The sequence below is a fragment of the Clinocottus analis genome, unplaced genomic scaffold (assembly GCF_023055335.1).
Source record: "Clinocottus analis isolate CAN_PGR_092001 unplaced genomic scaffold, fCliAna1.0.p SCAF_23, whole genome shotgun sequence".
Taxonomy (NCBI): domain Eukaryota; kingdom Metazoa; phylum Chordata; class Actinopteri; order Perciformes; family Cottidae; genus Clinocottus; species Clinocottus analis.
Genome location: NW_027175965.1, coordinates 10,344,005 through 10,371,207, shown reverse-complemented (window position 1 = coordinate 10,371,207; position 27,203 = coordinate 10,344,005). Strand labels below are relative to the sequence as shown.

The window sequence follows — 27,203 nt, the reverse complement described above, 5'->3', positions numbered from 1 at the left end:
ATAAACGTTTTTACTCTTTGAATATGATGTTTATCACGATGTGAGTGACGTCACTGGTTTAAGAAGAAGTAAGTAAATCACAGGAGGGGCCGAGAGGGCGCGCGCGTCGGTCTAAACCACGCCCCCTCGTTCTCTCACCACGTGACCAAGCCGGGACGTAACACACGCTGCTCCAACGCGAACAAGACACACTCGCGTGCAAACGTTCAGAGAAGTAACGACGGCAGAAACGTCTTCACGGAACCAGAAACAACATGCGCTGCAAAATGAGCTACAGCCTGCCGTGCTCACCGGGAGCACCGGGAGCGCACAGAGCGCGGCGCGTCAGGTAATAACTCACCTTTTAACTCAGACGGTGCACTTTTAAACTCGGGCAACACACTTGTAATCCCGGGTAACGCTGCGGTAGACAGTCTGTGTTAACTTTATCGGTGTTCCGGGTGTTCGTCCTGGAGGATCCTCGTTGTTTCAGGAGGAGCGGCGTCCTTTGTGGCGTCACTGCTCCTCACGTCCAGCGGAGTTTCACGGACATTTCATATGGGACCTGAATGAAAGACAATGTGCACGTGTCGTCCCTCTAGAGTTTGGTGTTTGTACGTGCAGTACGTGCTGCATGTGACGTACGTGTTGTATGTGTTGTGTGTGTTGTACGTGCTGCATGTGTTGGATGTTTTGTACGTGCTGGACGTGTGTGTGTGTGTGTGTGTGTGTGTGTGTGTGTGTGTGTGTGTGTGTACGTGCTGCCCCTCCCCCCTCGCTGAAGCTCCAGACCATGTTGTTGGTCACTGTGTTTATCTTCCAACGAGCGTTTCCAAACTAAACTTTTGCCACACGTGAGTTTTCCCTCCAGACGTCGTCACGCGCCACGTGCCGGTGTTTGCGTCCCTGGTTTCCGGTCAGAGCGCCGACTAGCGGCTCCGGGCAGGAGCGGATTGCGCAAGAACTCACGATCATGTTCATGTGAGAGAAGAGAAGGAAAAACCCTGAAAACGTGACGTCGTGTTCAGTGTCCGAGGAGCTTTTGTCTTGGTTCAGTAAGTTCATCTTTTATGTGGACACGGTGGTGCTTCCTGTGCTCGCAGGGGGAGGATCATATTAACGTGTTTATGTTCATGGAGGCGTGTTCCGCGGGATGATGCGCGCGGATGCTTTACGTGTCGCCAGCACGAGACTTATGACTGTTTACTGAGGGTCGAGAACAATGCCAGTTAATTAACAAAAGAAACCGGATCGCTGATGGTGACGTCATCCTGGCTGGTTGTGAACCAGCAGCATCGAGATCCCGCCGCAGTTTGTGCATGACGTGGTTTTAGTGAAACAGTGGTGACGTCACAGCGCTGACGCTTCTTACTGAGTTTAAATGTTCTGACGTCACTTTGGATGCCTCCTGTGCATTTTGTGTCACTTGTGTTTGATCAGTATGTCGTTCATACACAACCTGGTCATATTGTGTTGTTGGTTTTACTGGTGGATGACGTCACGCAGGGCGCCAACATGGCTGCTGTCTCAAGAGGAAATGTACTGCTGGTCAAGTTTCATCACTAAAGTGTCTCCAGAGCCAAACAGCAGCAATCAGAGCACATTCATGAAGGATCAGCTGGTTGTTTGTTGTTGACGTTGTTCTTGATGCACTTTGTGTGTGTGTGTGTGTGTGTGTGTGTGTGTGTGTGTGTGTGTGTGTTGTGATGGAGGAGAAGCCTCCACACATCAACATAAAGGTGCTGCTGGTTTCTAGCTGAAAGTAGACGCGTCTGGACAGTGATGTTGACCGCTGGCCGGCGACACAGCGCAGCCGGTTGCGTGAGACATTTCACTGCCTTGCTCGACGGTGTGTTCATCTAAATCTAGTACGATGATTAGTGAGGTCCGCCCATATCTGCAGCTGGATTCTTTGCCTTCGTTAACATGTAACAGTGACTCTGAAGCTCTACATCTGTGACTCTCAGTACCAGTGAAATCCTCTGACGTCTTCTTCACAGAAGAGATTTGAGCTTTCGGTGAATAAGAGAGCCGACGTCAAACTGAAGTGTGTGGGAGAGATGAGATCTATATCTTGTGGTCACTTTCCTGTCTTTGTCTCCTCAGTGCATCCGGTGCCAGCGTCGTCGCCATCGATAACAAGATTGAGCAGGCCATGGTGAGTTTCCACATGTTAAAGCAACACATGGGATCTGGTGACTTCCTCTGCTTGTCTTTCTGTGACTTCATTCACAAAATAAGTTTTCCACCTCTGACTCTGAAGTAGTGGCACGAAGATCTCAGACACGATGAAAACCAAACAGATATTTAATGTAGTTACCAGTTTGTCTTCTTTAAAGAAGACAAACTGGAAAATCAAACGCAGTATTGCCGACAGAGTTTGATTGACAGGCGACCTCTTGAGAATGCGGTTGCATAAGTCCTCCCCACGGCAATGACGTCAGCGCTTAACATGTTCCTAGAAGGTTCCACTTTCCATCTCTGGACTCAGAGCCATGTGTGACTTAGGTTTGAAGATGATCTGCTGAACTCCTGAGCTGATGTCCTTGTTGTTGCGTTGTCTCTCAGGACCTGGTGAAGAGCCACCTGATGTACGCTGTCCGCGAGGAGGTGGAGGTGCTGAAGGAGCAGATCAAGGAGCTGTACGAGAGGAACTCTCTGCTGGAGCGTGAAAACGCCGTGCTGAAGTCGCTGGCCAACACGGATCAGCTGGGCCAGGTGTCCAGCCAGCTCAACCAGGCCGGCGGCACGCCGCCACCGCAGCACCCGCTGGTCAGCAACGACAACAACAACGCCCCCCTGGCCCACCGCGAGGGCGGTCACGGCGTCCCCCATCAGCCCAACATCACCTCGGCGTGATCCCCGCCCCCAGAGACAGACGCTCCCGCGGACAGCAGTGGGTGGACCCGTCAGTAAAGAGAACAACTGCTCCCGTCCCGCCGGCTTCACCAAGCCAAAGGCTGGACCGCGTTCAACATGCTCCATTTGAGAAAACTGACACCAGCGACATCTTTGTGCCACCGAGAGCTTCAGTGCTTCAGTGTGGGCTCCACGCCATGAAGACATTCACCACCCTCAAGAAGTCTTATTCTGTCCCCGCGCTGGGCCGCATGTAGGGAGGCCCGGGGACGCCGGCGCTCACCGCACAGCGGCAGGAGGACCGGGCCAGCGGGCTCGGGCCAGCGGGCTCGGGCCAGCGGGCTCGGGCCAGTGCCACTAGTTGGAGCAACAGGTGGAGGACGAGGGCGCTGCCACCCTGTGAAGGTGACGAGGGTCCTGTGACATCCAGCCGGTCCTCCCAGTACCGCCGACCCACAATGCTCCAGGGCCGGACGAGGGGAGAGGACCCCCCCCCCCCACCAGAGCGGCAGGAAGCCGGCGGCGCTCCCGTGGAGCGAGTCCTCAGCCTCGGCTGCTTAAACGCTGCAACTAGAGCTTGTGTTGCTTTCTCAGAGCCACCGTACTTTGACATGAATCATCATACTTTTTTTTTTTTTTCTTTAGTTCAGTTTTAGCATTTGCATTTATTTATTTCAGGGCTGCTATTTTCATAATGTAAATGAACAATGTCATGGATATCCTTAACAGACTTTTGGTCCATTGGTATTTTAGAATCTGCCAGGTATTACGTTTGGTTGCCTCCTGCAGCAACTAGAGCTCATGAAAGTAGGCAATAAGTTGCGTCATAGAATGGTTTCTCATGAAATAGTGCTGACACTAAAGCTTACTTTAGGTGAAATCCAGGTTGAATGTATATTTTGTAAAGTATCCAGAGCAACGAGGGTTCGTACAGGAGAACGCCTGTTGTCAAGATGTGATGGGATGTTTCCATAAAGAAATCTATTTTACTTTTCTTTTTTTTCTCTTGACTTTTTGAGTCAAAACAAATACAGAAATTAAGGGGTTTGGTTGGGGAATGAAAAGCTGTGAAAATGGTTCAACCTACTTTATAACCAAAGACGCAAAGCTGTGTAAGTCTGTTTTTCCCTTTTTTTAAATGCACACAAATATTTTATTTTCCTGCTCTCTCCTTCGCTATATTTTTTGTGTTGCTGTTTTGCATGTTCTGCATGATCTATAATCAAACCACTTTCTTACCTCATGTTTTTATCCAGCACTCTTTGTCAAGTTGTCCGTCTGTGGAAGTTTGTGAAAGAACGTTGACGATGAGTCAAAGACCGGCCGAGTGTTTGTGCACAAAACAAGAGAAGGAGCCGTCTTTTGTGTTCATGTCCACTTTCATATGCAGAGAAAAGGTTTTGTTACATTGCAGATTTTATTGTATTTAATGAATGCAGCGTTCAGATTTTGATTGTAGTGTACCAACACGTTGCTTACTGAACATAACAAACGCAGAAAAACAGACAACGGAAACTATTAAACATTTCACACCTGTGTGTGTGTGTGTGTGTGTGTGTGTGAGTGTGAGAGAGAGAGAGAATATTATGGGATGTGCGTTTGCGTCTTTTGTGCCTCCTGTGCCGTCGGCGGCGAGTCGGTTTCTCTTTGTGGCTAGGAACCAAACCAGAGCGCTCTGACTGTACAATCATCTTTCTGCAGGATTTACTCTTTCATTTGTTTTATTTTGCAAACGGGCTTAATTTTTCTTTCTTTCGAGAATTCTTTTTTCTTTCATTTGAAGGAGACGCCGTGTACATGCCAAGTGTACTGTATGAAAGTGATCACTGAGCCTTGGAGAAAATATCTTAACAATGCCCTTGTAATGTGCTGTTCAGACAATTTTAGTTTTCAGTCAAAAATAAATTACTGTTTTATTAAGAAAATGTCTCCATGGTTCTTTTTTCCACCAAGAAAACACGGATTGTTTTACTTTCAGTGATCTATTAGCAATTACTTTCAAGAATATTTTCATGAAGATTCATGAAGATTTCATGAAAATGTTTCATTTTCATGAAGATTTCATGAAAATGTTTCATTTTCATGAAATCACAAATTTCTCTTTTACAATATGAAGACTAATTAAAGTGGACCTGCTGCATGCTACATGCTACATGTTACATGCTACCTGTCTAAACCCTCTGAATGCAGTTCAGACCTTCTTGTTCCGTGGGACTAAAACCACTTCAGCAGTTTTCTGACGCCATGAAGACAGAAGGACAACCGGCACCTTGGAGCACTCACACTGGTTTGTCCAGCTCTGTGTTGGCGTGTTACCTCTCGCTCACCTGCTTTCAGGTGATCATGTGCCTTCATGTCAGCAGCTGCAGCAGTGAGTCGCAGCCGCTGACGCAGCGCTGCGGCCGCTGACGCAGCGCTGCGGCCGCTGACGCAGCGCTGCGGCCGCTGACGCAGCGCTGCGGCCGCTGACGCAGCGCTGCGGCCGCTGACGCAGCGCTGCGGCCGCTGACGCAGCGCTGCGGCCGCTGACGCAGCGCTGCGGCCGCTGACGCAGCGCTGCGGCCGCTGACGCAGCGCTGCGGCCGCTGACGCAGCGCTGCGGCCGCTGACGCAGCGCTGCGGCCGCTGACGCAGCGCTGCGGCCGCTGACGCAGCGCTGCGGCCGCTGACGCAGCGCTGCGGCCGCTGACGCAGCGCTGCGGCCGCTGACGCAGCGCTGCGGCCGCTGACGCAGCGCTGCGGCCGCTGACGCAGCGCTGCGGCCGCTGACGCAGCGCTGCGGCCGCTGACGCAGCGCTGCGGCCGCTGACGCAGCGCTGCGGCCGCTGACGCAGCGCTGCGGCCGCTGACGCAGCGCTGCGGCCGCTGACGCAGCGCTGCGGCCGCTGACGCAGCGCTGCGGCCGCTGACGCAGCGCTGCGGCCGCTGACGCAGCGCTGCGGCCGCTGACGCAGCGCTGCGGCCGCTGACGCAGCGCTGCGGCCGCTGACGCAGCGCTGCGGCCGCTGACGCAGCGCTGCGGCCGCTGACGCAGCGCTGCGGCCGCTGACGCAGCGCTGCGGCCGCTGACGCAGCGCTGCGGCCGCTGACGCAGCGCTGCGGCCGCTGACGCAGCGCTGCGGCCGCTGACGCAGCGCTGCGGCCGCTGACGCAGCGCTGCGGCCGCTGACGCAGCGCTGCGGCCGCTGACGCAGCGCTGCAGCCGCGAGGCTCCACGTCATGAGAGCAAACACCGGTCAGCAGAGCAGAGACCTGGAACCAAGAGTTCACTCTGAAGGCTGCTCTCTCTGATCCTGAACATGTCCTGACACGTTCTGTTAAACACGTTCACAGGAATATTGTTTATTATCCACAATTATGAAGTACAATTTTCAAGTTTTGAGTGCCTTCGAGGCGATACAGGTACTTACTACCTTTCCAGGTTCAAAGTTGATTAACTTTGTATTGAAACTTATGTGCAAACATCCACCTGCCCGATACATAACTCATCAATGACAACGCAATAATTAGATTATAAAATAACATTCTGAGAGATTATTCTACCTAATCAGTATTCTACTTTTGGTACTTGATGACAATATTTCTTTACATAACTCGAGTAAAATTTGAAATGCAGGATTTCTATTTGGAACAAGTATTTATACATTGTTGTGATTTTATACATTTTTCAAAAGTAAATGATCTGAATATTTCTTACCCAGGTATTCTGAGATTTAAAGTAACAAAACAGACAAAGATTAAAAACTTTCAGCATTGCCCTAAAACCTCATGAGTTGAACTTCATACTATTGCACTTCCGCTGAAACTCATAAGAGCTTGAACATATTTTCATAAATATTATCCTCTTGGCAAACTGTTCACTTTGATCATCCTCTCGCATCAGCGTCACAAAACAATACCAACGCTTCTCAAATGTCAAATAATGTGACAGCACAGAAGGAGGAAGCCGTGATTTATGCTTTGCAGGAACTGCACAGTGTGTGTGTGTGTGTGTGTGTGTGTGTGTGTGTGTGTGTTTTGTAAGGACAATTACTCACCATTCAGTCATCCCACCACACCCAGCTATGACTCTTTCAGTGGAGTTTTCTTGACTCGTTGCTGCCATCAAGTGATGCAACTGATTCACGGAGCAAAAACATCACAAAAGGAGCCATATTTTTTTTGTAGGCTACTTTATTTCAAAGGCGTGTCCACAAAGTCGGGTCAAGGTTACACTGATTTCATTTGAAGTTTGAGTAAATGTTAACATGTGCCTGTCAGTCTTTATCCTTGTAGTTTTTAAATATGGAAAAGGGTTTTATTCTCTGTATGACAACATAACATACAGGATATGTTGTGGGTCATCTCGTTCCAGCTCTTCACTGAAGGTATACAACGTTTGTGACGATGTTTTATTTTAATATAGACAAACACCAAATGGCATACTTAAACATATTATTAGATATTAGTTTGATATACAGCATTTACATATATGTGCTGCTTTTTGTCTTTAATTGTTTTTTCCCCCAAACTTCTATTCCATTAAAAAAAAATTTATAGGCTACAACTCTTATCATTATGTTTAATTTCCCTATTCATCTGTGGTTATGGCTATTAGTCACGGTTTGTCGTATTTAGGTGATGTAGTTCATGTTAAACCCCTCTTGCCTAAATTAATGACATATTTGGAAACGTTGGGATCTCTTCTAATGTTTTGAGTTTGTCTTCACTGATGTTTTAAATATACAGTCCGGGATCAGAAGAAAACAAGAGCGTTAATGTAATCAATGAATCAATGAATCAATATTGTGTTATTTATACTGTAGCTATTATATTGAGTAATTAAACAGCTCTTTATGAAGCAGTGTTTGGGTGTTCATTAAATATAATATAAGGCTTAGTACCATCTGGACCTTGAGTCTGAAATAAAGTTGGATTGACACACAGACAGGTGAGTTCAAACAGGGGCAGCAGTCACAGGTGCGATGCCATGTCCGGACACCAGGTGGCGCTGTCACTGCGCTGAGCCGTCACGTGTCTCCAGAAAGCTCTTTTTAGTTTACCGGCCACTTCAGAGCGTTTCATGTTTACATGCAGCAAATGATAACGCGTTGGCAGTTAATTTGTTGTCCTATAAAAATATATATATTCACTTGTTTTAAAGTTCAATGATAACAGACCACTTTGCATTACTTTGAACTCCTGTTTAAAATGTTCATGAGGCAATGTTATTGAACTCTTAGAGATGTAAGGTAATCTATACAGTGTGTTCATTGTTATGTGACTGAATGAAAGGCAGAATTGGTTATATGTTATATATTATAATTGTATTATATTTGGTTGTATTGTCATATGAGAAATAAAGGTGATTGTGACTGTAACAGTGTGTGTTTTCATGTAACGTTTGTGGTTAAAACAAATGTCAGAAGGAACTTTTGGCCCCGGGCATCTCTACTTCATGAAACGTGGACTCTTTGCAGGAGGTCTGCATTAAAGTATTGATTAGGAAGGGGGCGGGTCGAAGGACGTTCCCGCCCCCGCTGGTGACAGCAGGTCATGCGGCCTTCACTGTTTGGATCCACGGCTCGGACAGGCGGGGGCAGCGATGGCGGAGGAATGGAAGTGCGTGTGATTGCTTCGAGCTCCGCTCACTGCCGCGGTAACAGCCGTTGTACGGAAGAAGATATCGGAGTCATCGAGGAAAGCTGGCGGCTTTTTACGGTGCTCCGGATGACATGGAGATATCGGCGGAGGGAGAGGCGGAGGAGCGCCGGTGAGTGACAGACTGGGAGGGTTAACTACTCGGCTAGCCGTGCGAGCAGTGACCGTGGTAGCATAAATAAACAAACTAGAACCTGTATCAGCGAGCACCTGATTGATAATTCACTATTATCGGCCAGCTGATCAGAGACTCACCTGAACGGAACCGGTGTTGCTATGTTGCTCAGCTCACTAGCTGGCTAGCCAGTACACTGGTGGAGCAGCAAAGCTAAGCTAACCTGACATGTCAGTTTTGGACAACCATCGCTAGGTTAGGGGCAAACAGCACGAGCTACCTGCGAGGCTTGTCACCAGGTGTGAGACCAACTGGTTGACTTATTACTGAAGGTTTGGTTGCGTTTTGCGCTTGTTAGCTAACCGCTTCACCTGTTGTTAACAGTGCTAACTGTTAGCTGTCGCCGTGCTCGGGTTGTGGTTGAAGTTAGCTGTCAAATTAAGTTTGAGGAGAGCTAATGGTAGTCACTCGTTATGAGATGTATGGGATATTAACACAGTGTTAATATAAATGTTATATATTGTGTGTAAATTGTTGGCAAACGTATCAAGCTAACGCTCCATGTTTGTTTCTTTTACACATGCACAGTTTAGGTTGTTTAACAGGAAATGCTGCACACGCTTCCTCATTTTCTTCAGAGACTGCAGGAGACGTTAAAATGATCTTTCTGTCTGAACTATGCAATATTGTGAGTATTGTTTCAGGCCTCGTTCGGGGCGTTATAGGCACACAGGTGACAATGAGCAGGCCATGACAACTTCTAGATCACCTGTGTTTGTTTAGGAGTTGACGTTAAGATTATAAACAAATCAAAACTTTTGTTCGTTATGAGTCCTTGGATGGCTGAAGAGTGCAATGCTGCATACTCACTCACTCACTCACTCACTCACTCACTCACTCACTCTCTTGTTGCATGAACACACAATGCTTCACATCATGTGGAGAAGGTTCTCTAACTTTCAGCATTCCTCTCTATGTTACATGATTTGATTCGTTCAGTGAACTCGTGATGCAGCTGCTGCTCTTGCTGTGTTCATAAATGTGCTTTTCATTGTTTTTTTTAATAGTCTTTACTTTCAACAGTTTTTGCATTCAGCTTTCTGGCAGATGATTGTGAGATTTAAAGACAGAAAATAAGATTATCCTCAGTTGTGGGTTTGTCAGACTGCGTTGCCTAAATCAACCTCGCACAAAACAGAGGCGACTTTTTTGTTTTGGATTTAATTTTTGAATCAATTTTGAATCAATTTGAATCAATATGATTTTGACATAAGCTTGATGTTTGTCTGCTGATTCTTGCATCTTATACTGCTTTCAAGCATCCACCACTTACTAAAGTATAGTGTGATACATAAGTAGAAGATTGAACGTTAAATGACCTCATACTTGAAGAACATTTAAAGTGTTGGTGTCTTCAGACAGCAGATTCTTTTGTCCTGTTGCTGCAGTTATGTGAGCAGTTCTCAAAAGCATTCAGTCAGCCAGCTGACTAAAGGGGAAAAGAGGAAGTCCTGGACTTGTGTCAGGACTTTATGGCTCTTAGGAAATGTGACATGATAAAATGTTTTGTGTCCAACACTTTTAGAGCTACAGCTGTATACTAAAGATAAGTTGACTCTATATGTCAACCAGTATTTGTGGCTTATTATATCAACCTGAAGACTTCAGGAAGGTCCTGTTTGCTGAAGAAAAAACACTCTGTGTATGGATAATATGGGATAATGATGTCAAACATGTAATGTTACCACCTGGATTGTCATCAACATTTTGTTTAGAGGGTGTTGATGAGTATTCATGTATCTGTCTCCGTATAATACAATTATTTTAATTTTGGTGAGGATGTAGTGAGATCGTTAATACATTTCTTCATTGTCAGCACGGTTAGTCACAGAGCTCATAGCAGAGCTAGCTTATCATAATTAAACTGCTGAAGACTCTCATTTTAATTTTGGGAAAAAATTTTCTGTTCATGTCAGTGACGATCGAAGCCGCAGCGCTGCTAACACCAGCAGTTCTTTACCTCCTTCCTCATTCCTGAACTTCCTCCTTCTCCTCCTAAACTTGTCTCCCTCCTTCTTGCTGCCCTGCTTCTCCTTCAGGAGGGAGCACTGGAAGCTGCTGTCCAACCTGAAGACCACGGTGGAGGGTCTGGTGTCCACCAACAACCCCAATGTGTGGTCGCGTTATGGCGGCTTGCAACGGCTCCACAAGGACATGAACAACATCCTGAGCCACAAGCTGAAGAATGAGCAGGTCAGAGTCAGGAGGTCTGACTGACGGCCCTCTCCCTTTTGGCATTTATTTGTTGTGAACACATTACTGATCACTTTCTGTGGGACTTCCAGCCAGCTCTGATGGATGAGCTCGGAAATGTAGTTTTGGCCTGAAAATCCGCAATAAAGGTTGTTGTTTGAACACGGGGAGCACCTAAATGAAAGTGTGACCCATAAACCTGCAATACTTCACCACCAGACAACAAACTGCAGCACCAGTTGGCTCAATGTTTCCACATTGCCCGTGTTTCACCTGTGATACCACATGCCTGCGTTTGTGGGAGTCTGATTGCAGACGTTAAGACAAATGACAAACAAGATGCAGAAGTCGTTCTCATTTAAATGTACATGTAAGCCTTCTAGTTTCCTACTTACCCACAGCTCGTCAGGACTGGATGTCAATGTAGAGGCTCATTGTTCTTACATTATTATTACCTGTTCTTACCTGTTTACTTCTTGAAATAGAACGGTTCTCTATCGGACACACTCCCTCCCTAAGGGCATTTGTGTTAATTACAGCTGTGTTTTTCTGTAACAGTCAGTATTTGTGTTGCAGGTGTACTACAAGCAGAGAGACTACTGGCCGTTTGTGTGGTGCGTTCGCTACATCAGCCCTCACCTGGCCTCGCACGTTGAACAGGTATAAACCTCCCAGAAACATGCAGGGATGTATATGAGTTTTCATTTTGCTCTCAGAAAGATTTGGTATTATGATAATGTGAAAATATGGAATGCGGCACAATCTTAAGAATGCTGCTGCTACCTGGAAAACTATTTCTTTAGCATCTGTATCAGTAAATAAAGCCGAACTGATAATAAATCGCTCTGGAGGAGGAGTGTGAGCATGGTCAAGTGTAATTACAACTATATGATAAGTATTGTAAGATCACTAGTGTTGCATGATGACTGTATAATCTATTTTAATGTTACCACACAGGCTTCTACCGTATGTTTTTATATCCGTTTACCTCCCCATCATGAGTCTCTTGCTGCTTGGTTTGGTTCAAACGCTAAAAGCGATGTTGTAATCTTTGAGAACTTTTCAGTTTCCACATTGGCTGCAAGGCGTGTTGTCAGTTCTGTACTTCTTATTGACACACAACAAAGGACGTGCCTATGCTTTTTATTCACTGTTATCGCTCCACCAGCCACTGTCACAGGAAGCTGACCCTCCTGTAGCTGCTCGTTGTATAGCTTTTGTACGGTGACAAAAGGTGGTGGCCAGCCTGCCAAGTGTTCAGTTGGAAGCCTTCAGCAGAGTCACGACACTTGTGCTGCCTGTTTTTGTGTTGTGGAGAACAGTCCCCTCTGTTAAGTGTGCGACAGTAAATAGACCGAGTATCACACAAACAGCAGTATATTTGGTGTAAAAAGCATAAGATTTGTAACAAGATCCCATGACACTGGTTGTCATGCTGTTAAGTTATTAGTGTAGCCAGAAAATAACAAATGAGAACATAAACAATAAAAAATTGCTTAAATTCACTAAAAAGATTTGAGATGTCACATGTTTGCTCCATTTACCTCGAGCATCACAATATGGTGCTGTGTGTTTCACCCCCCCCCCCCCCCCACACACACACACAGTTCAGTCAGCTGGAGCCGGTGCTGAGCAGCGGCATGCAGAGTGCTGGTGAGAGCTATAAGGCCGAGCGCTGGCTCCTGCACAGCTTACAGGTTCACTTGCTGTCGGCTCAGCTGCGACCTCTGCTCCGGCATCTGGGCCACACGCGCAAATACTACAACGGTGAGTTGTGATGGTCGAATTACAGACATTGAAGTGTAAACTCCAGTATGAAGCTAATGAACTCATGTTGTTGTACTCTAGTTCCCTTCATCGTCTGTTCCGGCTCTTCTGTTCGGTTTTCTCTCTTCTCTTTCACTTTTCTCTTTCTGTTTCTTCTAATAAATGATGTCATCGTTATCTTATCTCCTTTGCTCTCTCGCTTTCTTTCTCCTGATCTCCGTCTGCCTCTGCTGTTCAGACGATGCCTTCCTCCTGAGCGAGCCCCATGTGACCGCCATGTTCCAGTGTCTGGAAGCTGTGGAGCAGAATAACCCCAAACTGCTGGCCCAGGTGGACACCTTCGGGGTGCGTCTTGCTGTTAATCTGTAATCAATATATATCTGTATGTCTACTCTCTCTGTTGACATTGTGTCATGTCGATGTTTTCATGCATTATGTTTCATCACATTGTGTCAACATTATGCAAGAAACTGATTTTTGATCCTTCTATAAAATTCCTCTCTGAACATTTTTTTGTGGCTGTTGAACAGAATAAAAAGTGGAGGTGCTTCATCCCCTCATCATCAGAGTTAACGGGTTATTTTACACCACCCGTCATGGTTTCCTGACCAGTCAAAACCTAAAATGAAGGAACCTTGAAGGAGGACCCTTCGTTCTTATGCTTTCCATCTTTTCCTCTCTCCCGGCCCGTCCAGCTGTCCCCCCTGAAGGGCGCGCCATGTCTGGGCCTCTTGAAGAGTCAGAGTCTGTGTGTGTTGCCCGGAGCCGTCGGCGTTTGGAGGAACACTGACTCGGCTCCCAGAGGAGAGTCTCTGAACCGCAGACTCACCACCTCCAACTGTTCCCTCAGAGAAGCCGTCGGCACCAGCAACACCACCGGGAACCCGACGGGCGACAGATCCCAGAGCAGCAACAGCACAGGTGAGCTGAGGTTTTCATGGGCTTTGTGGGTTTGTTCATGCTGCTTTTCACGTGTCCTTTGATGCAGCTGAACACTTAAAGATGCACCTGAGTGTGATAACGAAGTGACAATAACTCAGTCTGGGTTTCACTTGTCTGTTTATTTCTTTTACAAAAAGTCAAGGTCAAGTGATGAATTTCAGAATCATCTTTTTTTTTTAATAGGAAGCAGTAGAATAATCTATGATGTTCACTGAAGTGGAAAACTTGTGTTTCTGACAATAAGAATCATAATGATTCACATGGAGCACACTTTGAAATATGGAACTCTTCTGTTTGAAATGTCTGGTCAGCTCTCAGCAGTGTTGTCTATGACAAGACTTCTTGTTTTGGGATTTTGTAGTTGAATATTGAGTAAAGCGGATAAAAAAAAAAAGTAGTAAGTGGTGTAAGTGGCTCAATGGATCCTCTACAGTTGGTTTGTAAACAGAGGCCTGACTGTTGTGGTCAGTTCTTCAGAAATGTGTTCAAACTGTTCTCAACTTCTCACCATTTCTTTCTTTTTCTAATCAGTATTTTGACATATTGGTTACTTTAATGGATTATAACCCTCTGTGAGCTTGTGGACGGGAAGCAGCAGCAGCAGCATCATCATCATCTCAATGCTCCTCCCTCTGTGTTGCAGGCGCTTCCTCTCCAGCTCCCTGGGTTTGTGTGTCTGGGCTGGGGGATGGCGAGCGGGGCGTGGCGCCCGGCCTGGTCTCGGTTCCTTGCATCTCGCTCACAGAATCCCCCTCGTCCAGCTCCCTGCAGCCGGAGGCTGGCGAGGCCGGCGACTCCGGCGACGGCGACTATGACGACGGTCCGGAGTACCTGGCGATTGGAAACCGCGGGCAACGCAGCCGCCGCGACTCCCGAAGCTCCGACCGCAGCGGCGAGGCGGGCGGCGAGCCGGGCGGCGCCCGCGACCGGCCCCCGCAGCGGGGCTCCCCGGCTCCGCCCCCTCCCAGACGCTCGTCTTTCTCGGAGGGCCAGAGGCAGCCGGGCCGCGGGCCCAGAGGACACACCCGCTCGGTTTCTGACACGGGCGTCGATCAGAAACTCAGGACCGGTGAGGCGTCATGTGACAGCAGCTCCCGTCTGTGTAGTTGTGTGTTTGTTGTGTTGAATTAGGAATGTTGGCGTAAAAGGTGTGTAAAGTCGTGTTGAGGACATGCAGCTCTGTCTTCCCCGTGTGGCTGCATGTCCGCTTTGCTCTAAGAACTCCACATGTTGATGGTTCTGTCAGCCGGGACTCAAACTGAAGTCTTTTTGATGCACAGGCCACTTAAATAACACTCATTGTGTTTACATCTTCTACCAATTACACGAGACCTCTACTTCCTACCACTGTTGACCTGTTTTAAACTATAAGAGGGCTCAGATCTGACGGGCACGCCGCTTTTATTCAGCCAGGTTTCAGTGTCCTGCAGGTGATGGAAACACATCCGATTGACGATTCCTGTTTTTGTTTGTCTGCACAAAATGAATGTGAGATGTCGATGGGGTCAGTCTCAATACTATACCTGTTGTATTTTTAGCCCTGTAAGATGTGGCGAGGCCACATGTTTTCTCAGAAGACGCAGACTTCCTTTCTGAGGCTCTAAACATTTTTACATCTCTATTCTCGTTTCCTCTTCTTGGCTTGAGGTAACTTTCTCTCCTTCTGCTCTATTTCTCTTTCTTTGACTCCTTGTGCGAAGGAGGAGGCCACCGAAAGATCACCATAATAATAGAAGATCCGGTCGCAGGTCGGCAGCGCAGTCGCTCTGCGCTCCTTCACTATTCCCTCTGTTCTCTCTGCATGCTCATGAACTCTTTCATCCTCATTTCAAGTCCTGCCTTCAGCTCCCGATATGGGCTTTATGTCTTTGTTTCATTCTGGTTTGTGTTACTCATGTCATATTGATGTGATGAAGCCGTGAATGACCCTTTGTTGTGTTTATGCCCATGCACACATTTGTCATAACGATCAGTGTTGTGTTGAAAGTATCATGGAAGTTACTTACGTATATAAACTGTGTGCAGACGTATTCATTTCATCACAGTGAAGCTAGTGATGTAGGAGCATTGTCAATTAGGATATTCTCTCTAAAGTCTAACAGTCAAGGTCTAAATGTCAAAGCAGGTGTTCACTTGTTCATATTTCACTTTTGTGTAACTCAGATTTTCTCAACACTGATGAAGTCGTGTTTTTGTTCCTGCATGCAGTGAAGTGAGCCGTCTCATACATCTCACTGACGCATGTTCCCATCAGTCTCAAAGAAGTCAGTGTTTGTACTAGTGACTGTCATGTTCTGACAACAGGCCTCTAACATTAAATGTTGTTCTCTCAGAATCAGCAGAGGACGGCTGCTGCATCCAGAGCTACAGCCCGTTCGCTCCTCACGGGGAAGACGCCGCCTCGCCCTCCTCCCTCTACATGGAGGCCCGTGAGTCTGCTGTTACACGAATGATGAGTCACACTAGTGATGAGTCACACTGGTGAAGAGTCACACTGGTGAAGAGTCACACTGGTGAAGAGTCACACTGGTGAAGAGTCACACTGGTGAAGAGTCACACTGGTGAAGAGTCACACTGGTGAAGAGTCACACTGGTGAAGAGTCACACTGGTGAAGATGCAACAGCAGAAGGTGCTTTGTTCTTATTCTGTGATCGCTGATTTTTATTTTTTTTTAAAGAATATTTGCGCTAGAGAAAGTCCACAGCAAACTAAAATGGGGAAGGAAGTTAAACAGGAACGCTGACATGAGAAGTTCCTGGATGTGACCCAGTGAGTCAGCAGGGCCTCTGGACCTGAGCAGGAGGTCATAACGGGCTGCGTGTGTGTTGTTGGGGTTTCATGGTCTATAGAAGAGACTCTGAAGGCATGCAGTTAGCTTAAACTGTAACGGAGTACATTAACAATCCAACTCAATGTGTCTTCACTGTTTCTGTTTGTGCATTGATTGATGTATTTTCTGTGTACATTTTGTGTACATTTGTCTCTTCAGACGGATCCCAGTACAACAGCGTTCCCGATGGGATGTTCAGGAAGCCGTCAGAGGGCCAGAGCCTCATCAGCTACCTGTCAGAGCAGGACTTTGGCAGCTGTGCTGACCTTGAGAAGGTCAGGGTCCGTTTTAACGCACGAGTGCAGTGTTGAACTTGTGATGTCGCATGACGGGAAAGTCTAGTCTCCTCTGAGGGATCCATAATCATCTCTTTGTTCTGTAGGAAAATGCTCATTTTAGCATCTCAGAGTCCCTCATCGCTGCCATCGAGCTGATGAAGTACAACCTGCGGCGCCAGGAGGAGGAGGGCGAGGACGAGGGAGACAGCGACTGTGAGATTCAGCAGCTGAAGCAGAAGATCCGTCTGCGCAGGCAGCAGATCCGACGCAGCCGCCTGCCGTCCTGCGCCCAGCACCGTAAGGCAACACGCAGGCTGGCAGCCTGTAAATGAAAGGATTTCATTGACTCAGACATCACCGTTTAACGGTCTTTGAATGGTCAACGGGCTTTCTGTTACTAGACTTCAGCTGAAAAGGCTGCTTTTATTCAGTTGATATGAATACAATGAAATACGTTTCATATTTCCAGCCGTTCATCTTAATCTGGTTCAGCCTGTTTTCAGTAATGTTCTTACAAAATCATGCAAGTTCATATTACAGTTTATTATTGCTGAGATTATGAGAACATTGAGACCTATTTTAACCATTTGAGTCTAATCTACTGAACAATAAATCTGTCTCCCTGACTTCTGTCCTTTTCTTTCTGTATTTCCTTGTTTCCTCTCCTGCCTCCTTCCTCCAGTCTTCCACTCCACGGACAGCGGCGGCTCCAGGAGGAGCTCGCAGGACTCCTGCCACGGCCTCTCCGACTCCGGCTCAGCCGAGGAGGTGGAGGAGTGTGAGCTGCGAGGTACAGACAGGGAATGTGGGAACGCCGGGAACGATTCTGGAAAGAGGCTTTTGTTTGGGTCACTTCCTCTGGTCTTCTGCCATTCAGGCGTTTGACGTCACTCTGCTGGCATCTTTTTACTAAATGATGAACAAGCTTCAGTTGCGATGCAGTGAAGAGTAATCAGACATTTTTACATATTGACAATATAATCTAATCTTAAGAAGTATTGAAAATGTATTTGAATGTGTTCTGAGACTGAAGAAGTCCTCATCTGTTTCTGTTCTGTCATAATTCATAACCTAATCACACTTCATCCTTGTTGCTAACCAACATGTCACGTTTACCATAAACATGGAAGTCTGAGTACAAAAGTCACAGAGAGTCTGTATATTGTTTTATTTACTGTTCTCACAGACATGACGTCATGTGAGTCTCCACACCTCTGATTTAATGGTCATGATCATTTGTTTGCTCTGTAAAAGCTTCCAGTTTATTTCAAGAACACTTAAACGTTTTCAGTGAATTTAAGTCATGGTTTTGTATGACGAATAGTAACCGCAAGGAACTGATCGCTAACTTCTGGAGATATTTGATGGCGTTAACGTGGGCGGTGGGATGTCGCGTGTGCATGCACTTCCTGTGTTTGACTGGTTGCGTCCAGCTGCAGCTCTCAGTGGTTCGAGCAGCGTCTGCTGTGTGGAGCTGTGACTCTGCATGACGTCACCGACACGTCGTCTGCCTGTGACTCTGACATGCAGCTCTGTGGAGTGAACACATGTCTGTGCTCGTGGTGATGTTGGTGCTGAGTGTTAGTTTCTGTCTCTCAGATGGCTGTGAGGGTCAGTCCCTGCTGGCGCTGTCTCAGAACGGCCTCTCCCTGTCGCTCGCCTCCCTCTTCTCAGGTATCTGCAGGCTGATGCTCAGCAGGACTGTTTACTGAGGCAGAGCTGCTGGCTCCACTCCAACTGAGTCCACTCCCTCCTGTTAAACTGGAGGCGCCGCAATCATTTACAGTTCACAGCAGATCGATGCTGGTTAACCCCCGACATTAAGGCCTTTTTTACCTGGTTGTTGTACTTTAGTTTATTTTTCTAAGGTTGTTTTTTGTTGGATAACCATCTAAGCAGCAGAAAGACAACTGCAGTTTTTAAGTTTGGAGTCGAGCCGCCGGCTTCTCACCTCGACTGAATAGTGCGCTGGCTGTTTGTGTGTTTGTGTGTTTGTTTGCTGCTTGTTGTTCTGGGCTTCGGTGGACTAAAGTGCCCGACCCTGTTGAGCGCTCAGAGAGGCTCATGGGAGGAGACGAGGCGTTAACAAGTGACCGTCTGTGACTTTAGGGATTCATCCATTCATCATTCATGTACTTTATGAACTCCAGTGACTATGAGATCACCACTTACACCACGTGATTCCTTTTTAAAGTTTGAAGTCAGCTCAATATTTATTGGTTATTGTTTTGAAGGCTCATATCACAGATTTTAGCGCACCGGTCAAATTAACATTGAATGCTTCTACCAATCCAAATAATCTCAATGATCTCTACTTCATTGCATCCTTTAACCAGATAATCTCACCTTGAGTACGACCACCATCCTTTAACATAATCAGAATCCGTGCTTGTGATTGTGTTTGAGTGCTGATGAGATGAAAACACACATTATGTTTCCTATGAAACGCATTATGAGTTAATAGAAAACACACATTTCCATGAAAACTACCTTCACCTGTTTGTTATAACCACATTATTAACTCACAATGTTCATGTGTGTGAACGTCCTCTGAAAGACACAATATTCACATAAATTGGTCAGAATGATCCGAATATTTTATTCAGTGAGCAATAGTAATAATTCGAGCATAATGATCGTTATGCCTTAAAGCTGTGGAATGTTTTCTTTAACAAGTAGTAACCACCTTGTATGTGAGTGATGACATATTCCTCTTAATCTCCTTTAATCTCCTCTGAGCACAGCGTCACGTGAAGTCCGTCTCAGGCTCGTCCTGCTGATATAAATCATCTGTGCTTGTAGTCAAACTAAAGATTTATTTGCATGAACTCTTGTGATAGAAAGAAGCCGTTTCTTGTTCTTCCTGCTAATGTCTTTGTGTTGTTTGTGTGCGTTTCAACATTCTGCATGCTACCTGCTAAATTACCTATGTGTATCTCAGCTTTCTTATATAATACATTTTCACTAGTAGTGTGAGTTGTGAGAAATTAACACCGTCCAGCTCTCCACATCTTAAACCTGTGTAACTGTTGAACTGCTCCTAGGAGCTCGAGCAGCTTTTTGTTAAGTGTGTGTTACTGTCTTCCAGACGCAGACATTAAGCGCAGCGTCAGCTCCAGCGGCCGGTCTTTTCTCAGCTCAGAGTCAATGTAAGAGACACACTTCCTGTTCCCCTAACTCATCGTTCACTGTTAAAGCTAATTTCATTAATCACAGGGAACAAACTTAAAACTTGGTAATAAGAACCTTTTAGTAGGGATGTTATGTCTGTGAAATTGCAACAAACATTTAAAAAACAGTGTATTATAATTGTTACATTTTAGAAACATATTCTGTCATCTTTGTGTTTTCAGCTCTCCGTCCTTCCTCCAGTCCAACTCGGCCGAGTCGGTGGCGATGGGTTTACTACGTCAGTTTGAGGGCATGCAGCTGCCAGCTGCCTCCGAGCTGGACTGGCTGGTCCCCGAGCACGACGCCCCGCAGAAGGTACGGCAGCTCTTATAATGTACTGAAGGTACGGCAGCTCTTATAATGTACTGAAGGTACGGCAGCTCCCATAATGTACTGAAGGTACGGCAGCTCTTATATTGTACTGAAGGTACGGCAGCTCTTATATTGTACTGAAGGTACGGCAGCTCTTATATTGTACTGAAGGTACGGCAGCTCTTATAATGTACTTAAGGTACGGCAGCTCTTATATTGTACTGAAGGTACGGCAGCTCTTATATTGTACTGAATGTACGGCAGCTCTTATATTGTACTGAAGGTACGGCAGCTCTTATAATGTACTGAAGGTACGGCAGCTCTTATAATGTACTGAAGGTACGGCAGCTCTTATAATGTACTGAAGGTACGGCAGCTCTTATAATGTACTGAAGGTACGGCAGCTCTTATAATGTACTGAAGGTACGGCAGCTCTTATATTGTACTGAAGGTACGGCAGCTCTTATAATGTACTGAAGGTACGGCAGCTCTTATAATGTACTGAAGGTACGGCAGCTCTTATAATGTACTGAAGGTACGGCAGCTCTTATAATGTACTGAAGGTACGGCAGCTCTTATAATGTACTGAAGGTACGGCAGCTCTTATAATGTACTGAAGCTACGGCAGCTCTTATAATGTACTGAAGGTACGGCAGCTCTTATAATGTACTGAAGGTACGGCAGCTCTTATAATGTACTGAAGGTACGGCAGCTCTTATATCTCACATCCCCCCTCCAGCTGCTGCCCATCCCTGACTCGGTGCCGATCTCTCCTGATGACGGTGAACACGCAGACATCTACAAGCTGAGGATCCGTGTTCGAGGTAACCTGGAGTGGGCGCCGCCGCGACCGCAGATCATCTTCAACATTCATTCCACCCCGAAGTGAGTACACGCCAGGTTCTACCTTTTTGTTTGTTTGTTCCTGTTGTAGTTTTCTATGTGTTGCTGTCATCTCTCTCATGATGCTCACCTCTAGACGTTTCTTCAGCCTCCGTCTTCACTTTGTTCTACAGAATTATCTTTTATTCCTCCTGTTTCCTTCTTCCCGTCAGGAGGAAGATCGTTGTGGCGAAACAGAACTATCGTTGCGCTGGCTGTGGTACCCGCATCGACCCCGGTACGACCAGCAAACCTACATACTTTATATCAAACGTGTTTATATTGAACAAACAGTATATTTTACCAGGAAATCTTTCCACTTGTTTTCCAACATGCTCGGCTGGCTTAACTTTTGATATTTCACCGTGGAAGTTCCCTTCATAGATACAGGTGCTCTGCAGTATCGGTCCATGTCCTCACCTCTGCTCGTGTCTCTGCCGTCTGTCCACGCTTCAGATTACATCAAGCGCATGCGCTACTGTGAATACCTCGGCCGTTACTTCTGCCAGTGCTGCCACGAGAACGCCCAGGCCGTGGTCCCCGGCCGAGTGCTGAGGAAGTGGGACTTCAGCAAGTACTACGTCAGCAACTTTGCCCGGGACCTGTTGAGCAAGATCGCCGGGGACCCGCTCTTCAACCCCAATGACATCAACAGCGGCCTGTACAAGAAGATCAAAGCTCTGGAGGCGGTCAGGGTGAGCCGGCTGAAACTACCCGCCAAGAAAACCTGTTAGCAGTCACTGTGGACCAACATGCGCTGTTTACTGAGCACACAATTGTACAAAAGCTAACTTGTGACCCGTTTAGCTTGAAATACACCAGAATGAATCGAGTCCTTTGTGTCCTCGACCTCAGACGGTAACGATAATCAAATCCTTGTGTGCATGATCAGAGTTTATTATTGTGTGTGATGCGTCTTCTACCTCCTGGAAACTGGAGAGAGCAGACATGTGCTGTTCTTCCCTTCGGCCCGCTGGCAGCGACACATCATGAACCACTTCATATGCTCAGATGCTGAAGTGAAGCTTCTGGTTGCTTCCAGCACGCGATGCACCAGACGGCGCTGTGTTTCATCCTGTTGGTTTAAGGAACAGCTCCTCTTGTTCTTCTTCAGGTTTTGAGGGTGCAGCTTTTCCACATGAAGAATCTCTTCAAGACCTGTCGCTTTGCAAAGGAGTAAGTACATGTTCTTTAGTCAACAATGCTTTCTAAAACATCATTATTCTCATCTCATCGTGTGTGTGTGTCTCTCTCTCTCTCTCTCTCTCTCTCTCTCTCTCTGTCTCTCTCTTTCTCTGTCTCTCTCTGTCTGTCTCTGTCTCTGTCTCTCTCTCTCTTTCTTTCTCTCTTTCTCTCTCTCTTTCTCTCTCTCTCTTTCTCTCTCTCTCAGGGTGCTGGACCAGTTCGACAGCCTGCCAGGTCACCTGACCGAGGACCTGCATCTCTTCTCGCTCAGCGACCTCGCCGCGGTGCGTAACGGGGATCTGGCTCCCCGGATGAAGGAGCTGCTGAAACTGGGCACGCTGCACGCAGCCGGCTGTGTGGTGAGATCAGACTCCTCTTGTCGCGGCGAGAGTTCATCCGTTTGTCTCAGCGACGTGTTCAGAGTCCCGGCTCGTTAATGAAACGTCTCCTCTTTCTGTCCCGGGCGCGTCCGTCTCCTCCAGCTGTGTCAGGCCAAGGGCTTCGTGTGCGAGTTCTGCAGCAACGACAAAGACATCGTCTTCCCCTTCCAGCTGAACAAGTGCCAGCGCTGCGAAGGTGAGCCCTCTCCGCTGGCGGCAGGCCCCTCCCCCCGCCACTCCAGTCCACTCACCTGGCGAGACTGGAAGATCCCCAAACCTCGTAGGCTGGCGAGGGCCCTCTTCAAGGACAGGAGGGAGGGGGAGGGAGGGGAGGGAAGGGAGGGAGGAGGGGAGGAGGGAGGAGATGAAGGAGGAGAGGAGGTAAGGGAGGATCGAGGGGTCAGGAGTGGAACGCAAGAGGAAAGAGGCGACACGGCAGCAGAGAGACGGGGAATAGTTCAAGATTTCGCTCCTGTGAAATTGGTGAAAACTTTTTCTGGGTGCAAAAGCAACGAGGAAGAGCGGGAGCTGACGGGAGGGACGGAGTCAGAGAGGGAGGAAGAGATGATGGGTGATGAAGAGGAAGGCAATGAGGAAGAGTATAGCAAAGATAGGGGAAAGGGTAAGGAACGAGGAGATGGTCATGCCAACAGGAGGAAAGTCAACTTGTTAAAGGTTCTTCACATAGACAGACTGAAGAACAGACGAGACAGCGAGACATGCAGCAGCATGGACAGTCTAGATGAAGGAGATGAGGAAGGACTTTTAGAGAAAGAAGCATGTAAGGAAGAAGGAAAAGGCAGCAGGGAGGAAGAAGACAATAATAATGCTGCTGAAAGAGAAACATCAGGAAACGAGGAGACATTCACACTCATGAAACTGTTAAAACCTCACCAGCTGTTTGCTGTTTTCTCCAGAGGAAAGAGACGAGGAGACGAGGATAGAAGTGAGGAGAGTGAAGGGAAGAGCGAGAGGGAGCTTGAGGAGCAACACCAACAAGAGCCAGCAGCCGTAAGCCAGACTAACTGGAGGGAGAGAAAAACTCGCAAAGCTATGAGAGAAACCAGAGGCAGGAAGACGAGGAGAGGGACAGAAAGAAAGAGCCAGACTGCAAGTGGAGAGACCGAAGAGATACCTGATGCAGGTGATGGTGCTGAGAGAGGAGAGGAAAGGAGGAAGAGTATGATAAAGGAATAGAAAGCTAAGTAATGCATATGCCTTCTTGACTTATAATCAGTTCCAGTGCACTAAACTGCTGAACGGTTCTTTGTTGATGAGTCTGCTTGATTCGTCCAATATTAATGACCTGAACTTCAGGATGAACGCTTCCAATCATTTCAAGTGTCTCGTTGGGTTTTCAGGTTCCTCTTTGTTCACGTTTCTGGCAGCGTTCGGTCCTAAGATTCAAGTATTTTCTTGTAGATCTGCACAACGACTGGACTTGTTTTGTTGAACCTGTCGTGTCTTGTTGTTTTAATTCTTCCACGATGCAAAGTATGAAAACGTTCTCGCTGCACTATTTCTTGGCTCGGCTCAGTGACTTCCTGCTTCTCTGTGCTTTCTGCCTCTTCGTCACCTTTCATCCTGTTTTTGGGGGTTGGAATCATTTCACTTGAGTTATTTGCACGATAGTGGTGTCGGTCTTTCTCGGTGTCGGTCTTTCTCGGTGTCGGTCTTTCTCGGTGTCGGTCTTTCTCGGTGTCGGTCTTTCTCGGTGTCGGTTGCGTATGGCAGCTATCTGGTGGTGGATGTCTTTGGGTGCAGGGTGTTTGTGTGGTGCTGAAGTTGTGGGTTGGGGTTGTGTGTACTGCTCATGCCTCTTGGCCACAGGGATGTAAAATGACACCAAAGGGCTTTTTCACTCGCAGAGGTTTACAGTTCAGTTTGGTCTGTTTCAGATTCTCCCTGAGCCGGAGGAGGAGTTGTTTTCCTCCTGAGCCAAACACACATCAGCTGACTTCACTGATTAATTCATCTTCCTGAGTGAAATCAGCTGATGTGGAGTTTCATCTCAGTGGAGACTTTTCCACCAGTCGGTTGTTTGTATTTAGTGTTTTGCTGAAGGTAGACGTGAGGGGATTACGGATTATTTATGTCTCTGAATTCATTTGTAATTTATTCTTTTAGTTGCTTTTATTTAAGCTTCATCTTCATGTGTACAAATAAACGCCTTTTTTTTAAGTTGAGTTGCCTGTCACTTCATTTTATCTTTCATTCCATTTTTTTTGCAAACAAAGAAACATGAGTGAATGTTGGTTGAGTTGTTAGTTGTGAGTCTCTGGTGGCGCCTCCTGGTGGCGCCTCCTGGAGGACGAGTCTGGACCGGTTCAGGGCGTGAGTCCTCCAGGACGCCTCCTCCTCCCTCCTGCCGCTGCCTTCTACTTCTGTGTCTTTTATACTCTCCTCCTCACGCCGCCTCCAACTCGCCTGCTTGTGATTGGCTGTTCTGTTGCCGCGTCTCACTTTCAGCAAACTGGTTTAACTGGTTCCTGTGTGTGGACACTGCGCCGTGTTCGGTTCAGCAGCCGCTCTGTGAAACCGCTCGAGCTGTAAACGTTCTGAAGTGCGACGTCTCTGACTCCTGTTTCCTTTATGCCCCGCCCCCTTCAGAGTGCCACGCCTGCTACCATCGCGGCTGCTTCCGGACCGGCAGAGACTGTCCTCGCTGCCGGCGGCTGGCCGAGCGCAGAGAGAGGATGACGCGTAAGAACATGGAGGAGCAAGAGGACGAGGGCGGCGGGCCGTGAGCGAGAAACAAGAAGAGCACAAAGCGACCGAGATTGTAGAGGCCGACGCCTCGCCGCTCCTGTCGAGACCAACTCATGTTTAATCCCAAGAGATTACCAGATTTTGCTCCATCAGCTGTGTTTAGTTTGGCTACTGTTGATTTTCAGGTGATGCATTTAGTTCTTGTCCTCTTTCACACGTGCACTTTACTCTGTGAGGAGCGTCGGGTTTTGTGATTTCGACTATTTTTATAATCGGGAATTCTTTAATACTCGACACTAAATTGAGATTAGCTCATCCTAAATATTTAATTAAAGTAAATACTTTTTATACACATTTTCTTGCACATAACAAGTAAAAGTATAATATTTGGAGACGACTGGTGACAGTAGAAACAAAGACTTTTAAACCTAAATGACAACTTCCAACATGAAACTCACAGAAACTTAAAGTGTGTGAAAAGGACTCACTAAACATTTTGGCACTTATTCCTTTGTTGTAAAGCTAATATATTTGTGATTTAACTAGATCATAAACTATTGTACCCAGGTTTAAATATTCTTCAACTGCAGCTTCTGTTTCAACGGCTTCGTTTGTGCTGATTCAGCTGGTTTGAGTCTGTTTGTGACCTAAAACAGCAGAATCTATTTAAAAAGCAACTAATCTAATTAATGTTTTGACAGATTTTTCAGGGCAGACACTGTATTTGATCAATCCTGCCTTTTTATATTGAGAGTTATATTTTAGTTTAAAAATATTGAAGGTGTTTAAACAAACGGTTCTTTCCCTCCTTTGTCCGTCTTTAGCCGCGCTGATGTGCCTCTGGACCAAGTGTGTGTGTGTGTGTGTGTGTGTGTGTGTGTGTGTGTGTGTGTGTGTGTGTGTGTGTGTGTGTGTGTGTGTGTGTGTGTGTGTGTGTGTGTGTGTGTGTGTGTGTGTGTGTGTGTGTGTGTGTGTGTGTGTGTGTGTGTGTGTGTGTGGATGCACAGACGGGTTGCCTCAGCCTGATCAGCACTTGTTTCTAACGTCGCAGCTTTTGGAATAATAGTCGAGTTTATTGCACTGATCCGTCTGTTGTTGTTGTTGTTGACGCGTCGCTCTTCAGGTGATGTTTGTTTTGATATGAACCTTAATGCACTACATTGTGAAGGAGTTCAGTAGAACATGCTGGTGTCCAGCAGCTGGTTTCCTGAACTTAAAGACTGGCAGCGAGGATCCAGCTGCAGAGCTTTGTTTGTAAAACAACAACATGGCCGCCGGCTAGAAGCTAACGGACACGCCCGTGAACCCAACGGCATCTTTTCTTTCTCAGATTATTTTACTTGAGTGATTTCTAGAGGCCCCAAAGGGAGACGACAGCATTCCAGTATTTCACAGGTAGAACGCAGAAATTGTGGAAAAGTGTGATCAAAACGATGCGTCTTGCACTTCTACTCATCCTGTGACCCCTCGGACACATTTGGGACCCCGTTCATTCAACAAAGTCATGTGTACCGACCTGCTCGTGGAGCTTCAGAGTCCACGCCGTCCTCACCAGGCTTTGCTTTACGTGTCCAATCGCTCACAATGAGAACCTACTTCAAGCATTACAGGTGAGCTCTTCAGTGAAGGCTGAACCTCCTCCACTCAGCAGATGCTCCTCAAACTGTCTCAACGTGGAGGTGCTCACAGGTTTATAGAGCACCACACAGAAAAGTGTTATAAAACATGTTAATTATTATTTGTGTTCCTCTGTCTTTGCTCTGTAATTGACAATAAAAGACTGGCCAGACTGTTGATGAGGGTCACAGTGTTTGTGCTGATAGAAGTCTTAACCAATCAAATTCATGTTAAAGTGACGAGCGGCTTCAGGGCTCTGCAGAGGGAACATGAAGACGCAGCT

At 46.9% G+C, this 27,203-nt stretch overlaps 2 protein-coding genes across 5 annotated transcripts in view; both read left to right on the top strand.

The window, feature by feature from the left end:
- tsc22d2 (TSC22 domain family 2) overlaps positions 1 to 4,726 on the top strand; it is a 28,640-nt gene extending 23,914 nt beyond the window's left edge. For both annotated transcript variants that reach the window (XM_068589611.1, XM_068589610.1), the window contains 2 exons: positions 2,086 to 2,137; positions 2,548 to 4,726. In XM_068589611.1, the coding sequence (XP_068445712.1) occupies positions 2,086 to 2,137; positions 2,548 to 2,838 (343 nt within the window). In that variant the 3' untranslated portion in view covers positions 2,839 to 4,726. The remainder of the gene's footprint in view (positions 1 to 2,085; positions 2,138 to 2,547) is intronic.
- Positions 4,727 to 8,371: 3,645 nt separating this feature from the next.
- On the top strand, positions 8,372 to 27,097 carry rubcn (rubicon autophagy regulator). Of its 3 annotated transcripts, XM_068589614.1 has the most exons (22): positions 8,372 to 8,590; positions 10,693 to 10,846; positions 11,423 to 11,506; positions 12,454 to 12,613; positions 12,852 to 12,958; positions 13,309 to 13,534; positions 14,199 to 14,624; positions 15,256 to 15,303; positions 15,889 to 15,984; positions 16,546 to 16,661; positions 16,769 to 16,961; positions 17,347 to 17,454; positions 18,264 to 18,338; positions 19,753 to 19,813; positions 20,018 to 20,150; positions 20,887 to 21,032; positions 21,203 to 21,267; positions 21,486 to 21,724; positions 22,144 to 22,205; positions 22,420 to 22,573; positions 22,697 to 22,790; positions 25,205 to 27,097. In XM_068589614.1, exons 1-22 carry the CDS (start codon positions 8,553 to 8,555, stop codon positions 25,339 to 25,341), a joined length of 2,922 nt encoding a protein of 973 aa, XP_068445715.1. In that variant the 5' UTR covers positions 8,372 to 8,552; the 3' UTR covers positions 25,342 to 27,097. The 3 variants fall into 3 exon arrangements, with proteins under 3 accessions (XP_068445715.1, XP_068445716.1, XP_068445717.1); XM_068589615.1 differs by lacking the exon at positions 15,256 to 15,303; XM_068589616.1 differs by lacking the exon at positions 18,264 to 18,338.
- Positions 27,098 to 27,203: the final 106 nt, after the last annotated feature.

Coding starts and splice junctions, on each gene's coding strand:
- rubcn (XM_068589614.1), top strand. CDS start 8,553: ATGGAGATATCGGCGGAGGGAGAGGCGGAGGAGCGCCG. Junction 10,847..11,422: donor ACAAGCTGAAGAATGAGCAG/GTCAGAGTCAGG, acceptor TTTGTGTTGCAG/GTGTACTACAAGCAGAGAGA. Junction 15,304..15,888: donor AATAGAAGATCCGGTCGCAG/GTCGGCAGCGCA, acceptor TTGTTCTCTCAG/AATCAGCAGAGGACGGCTGC.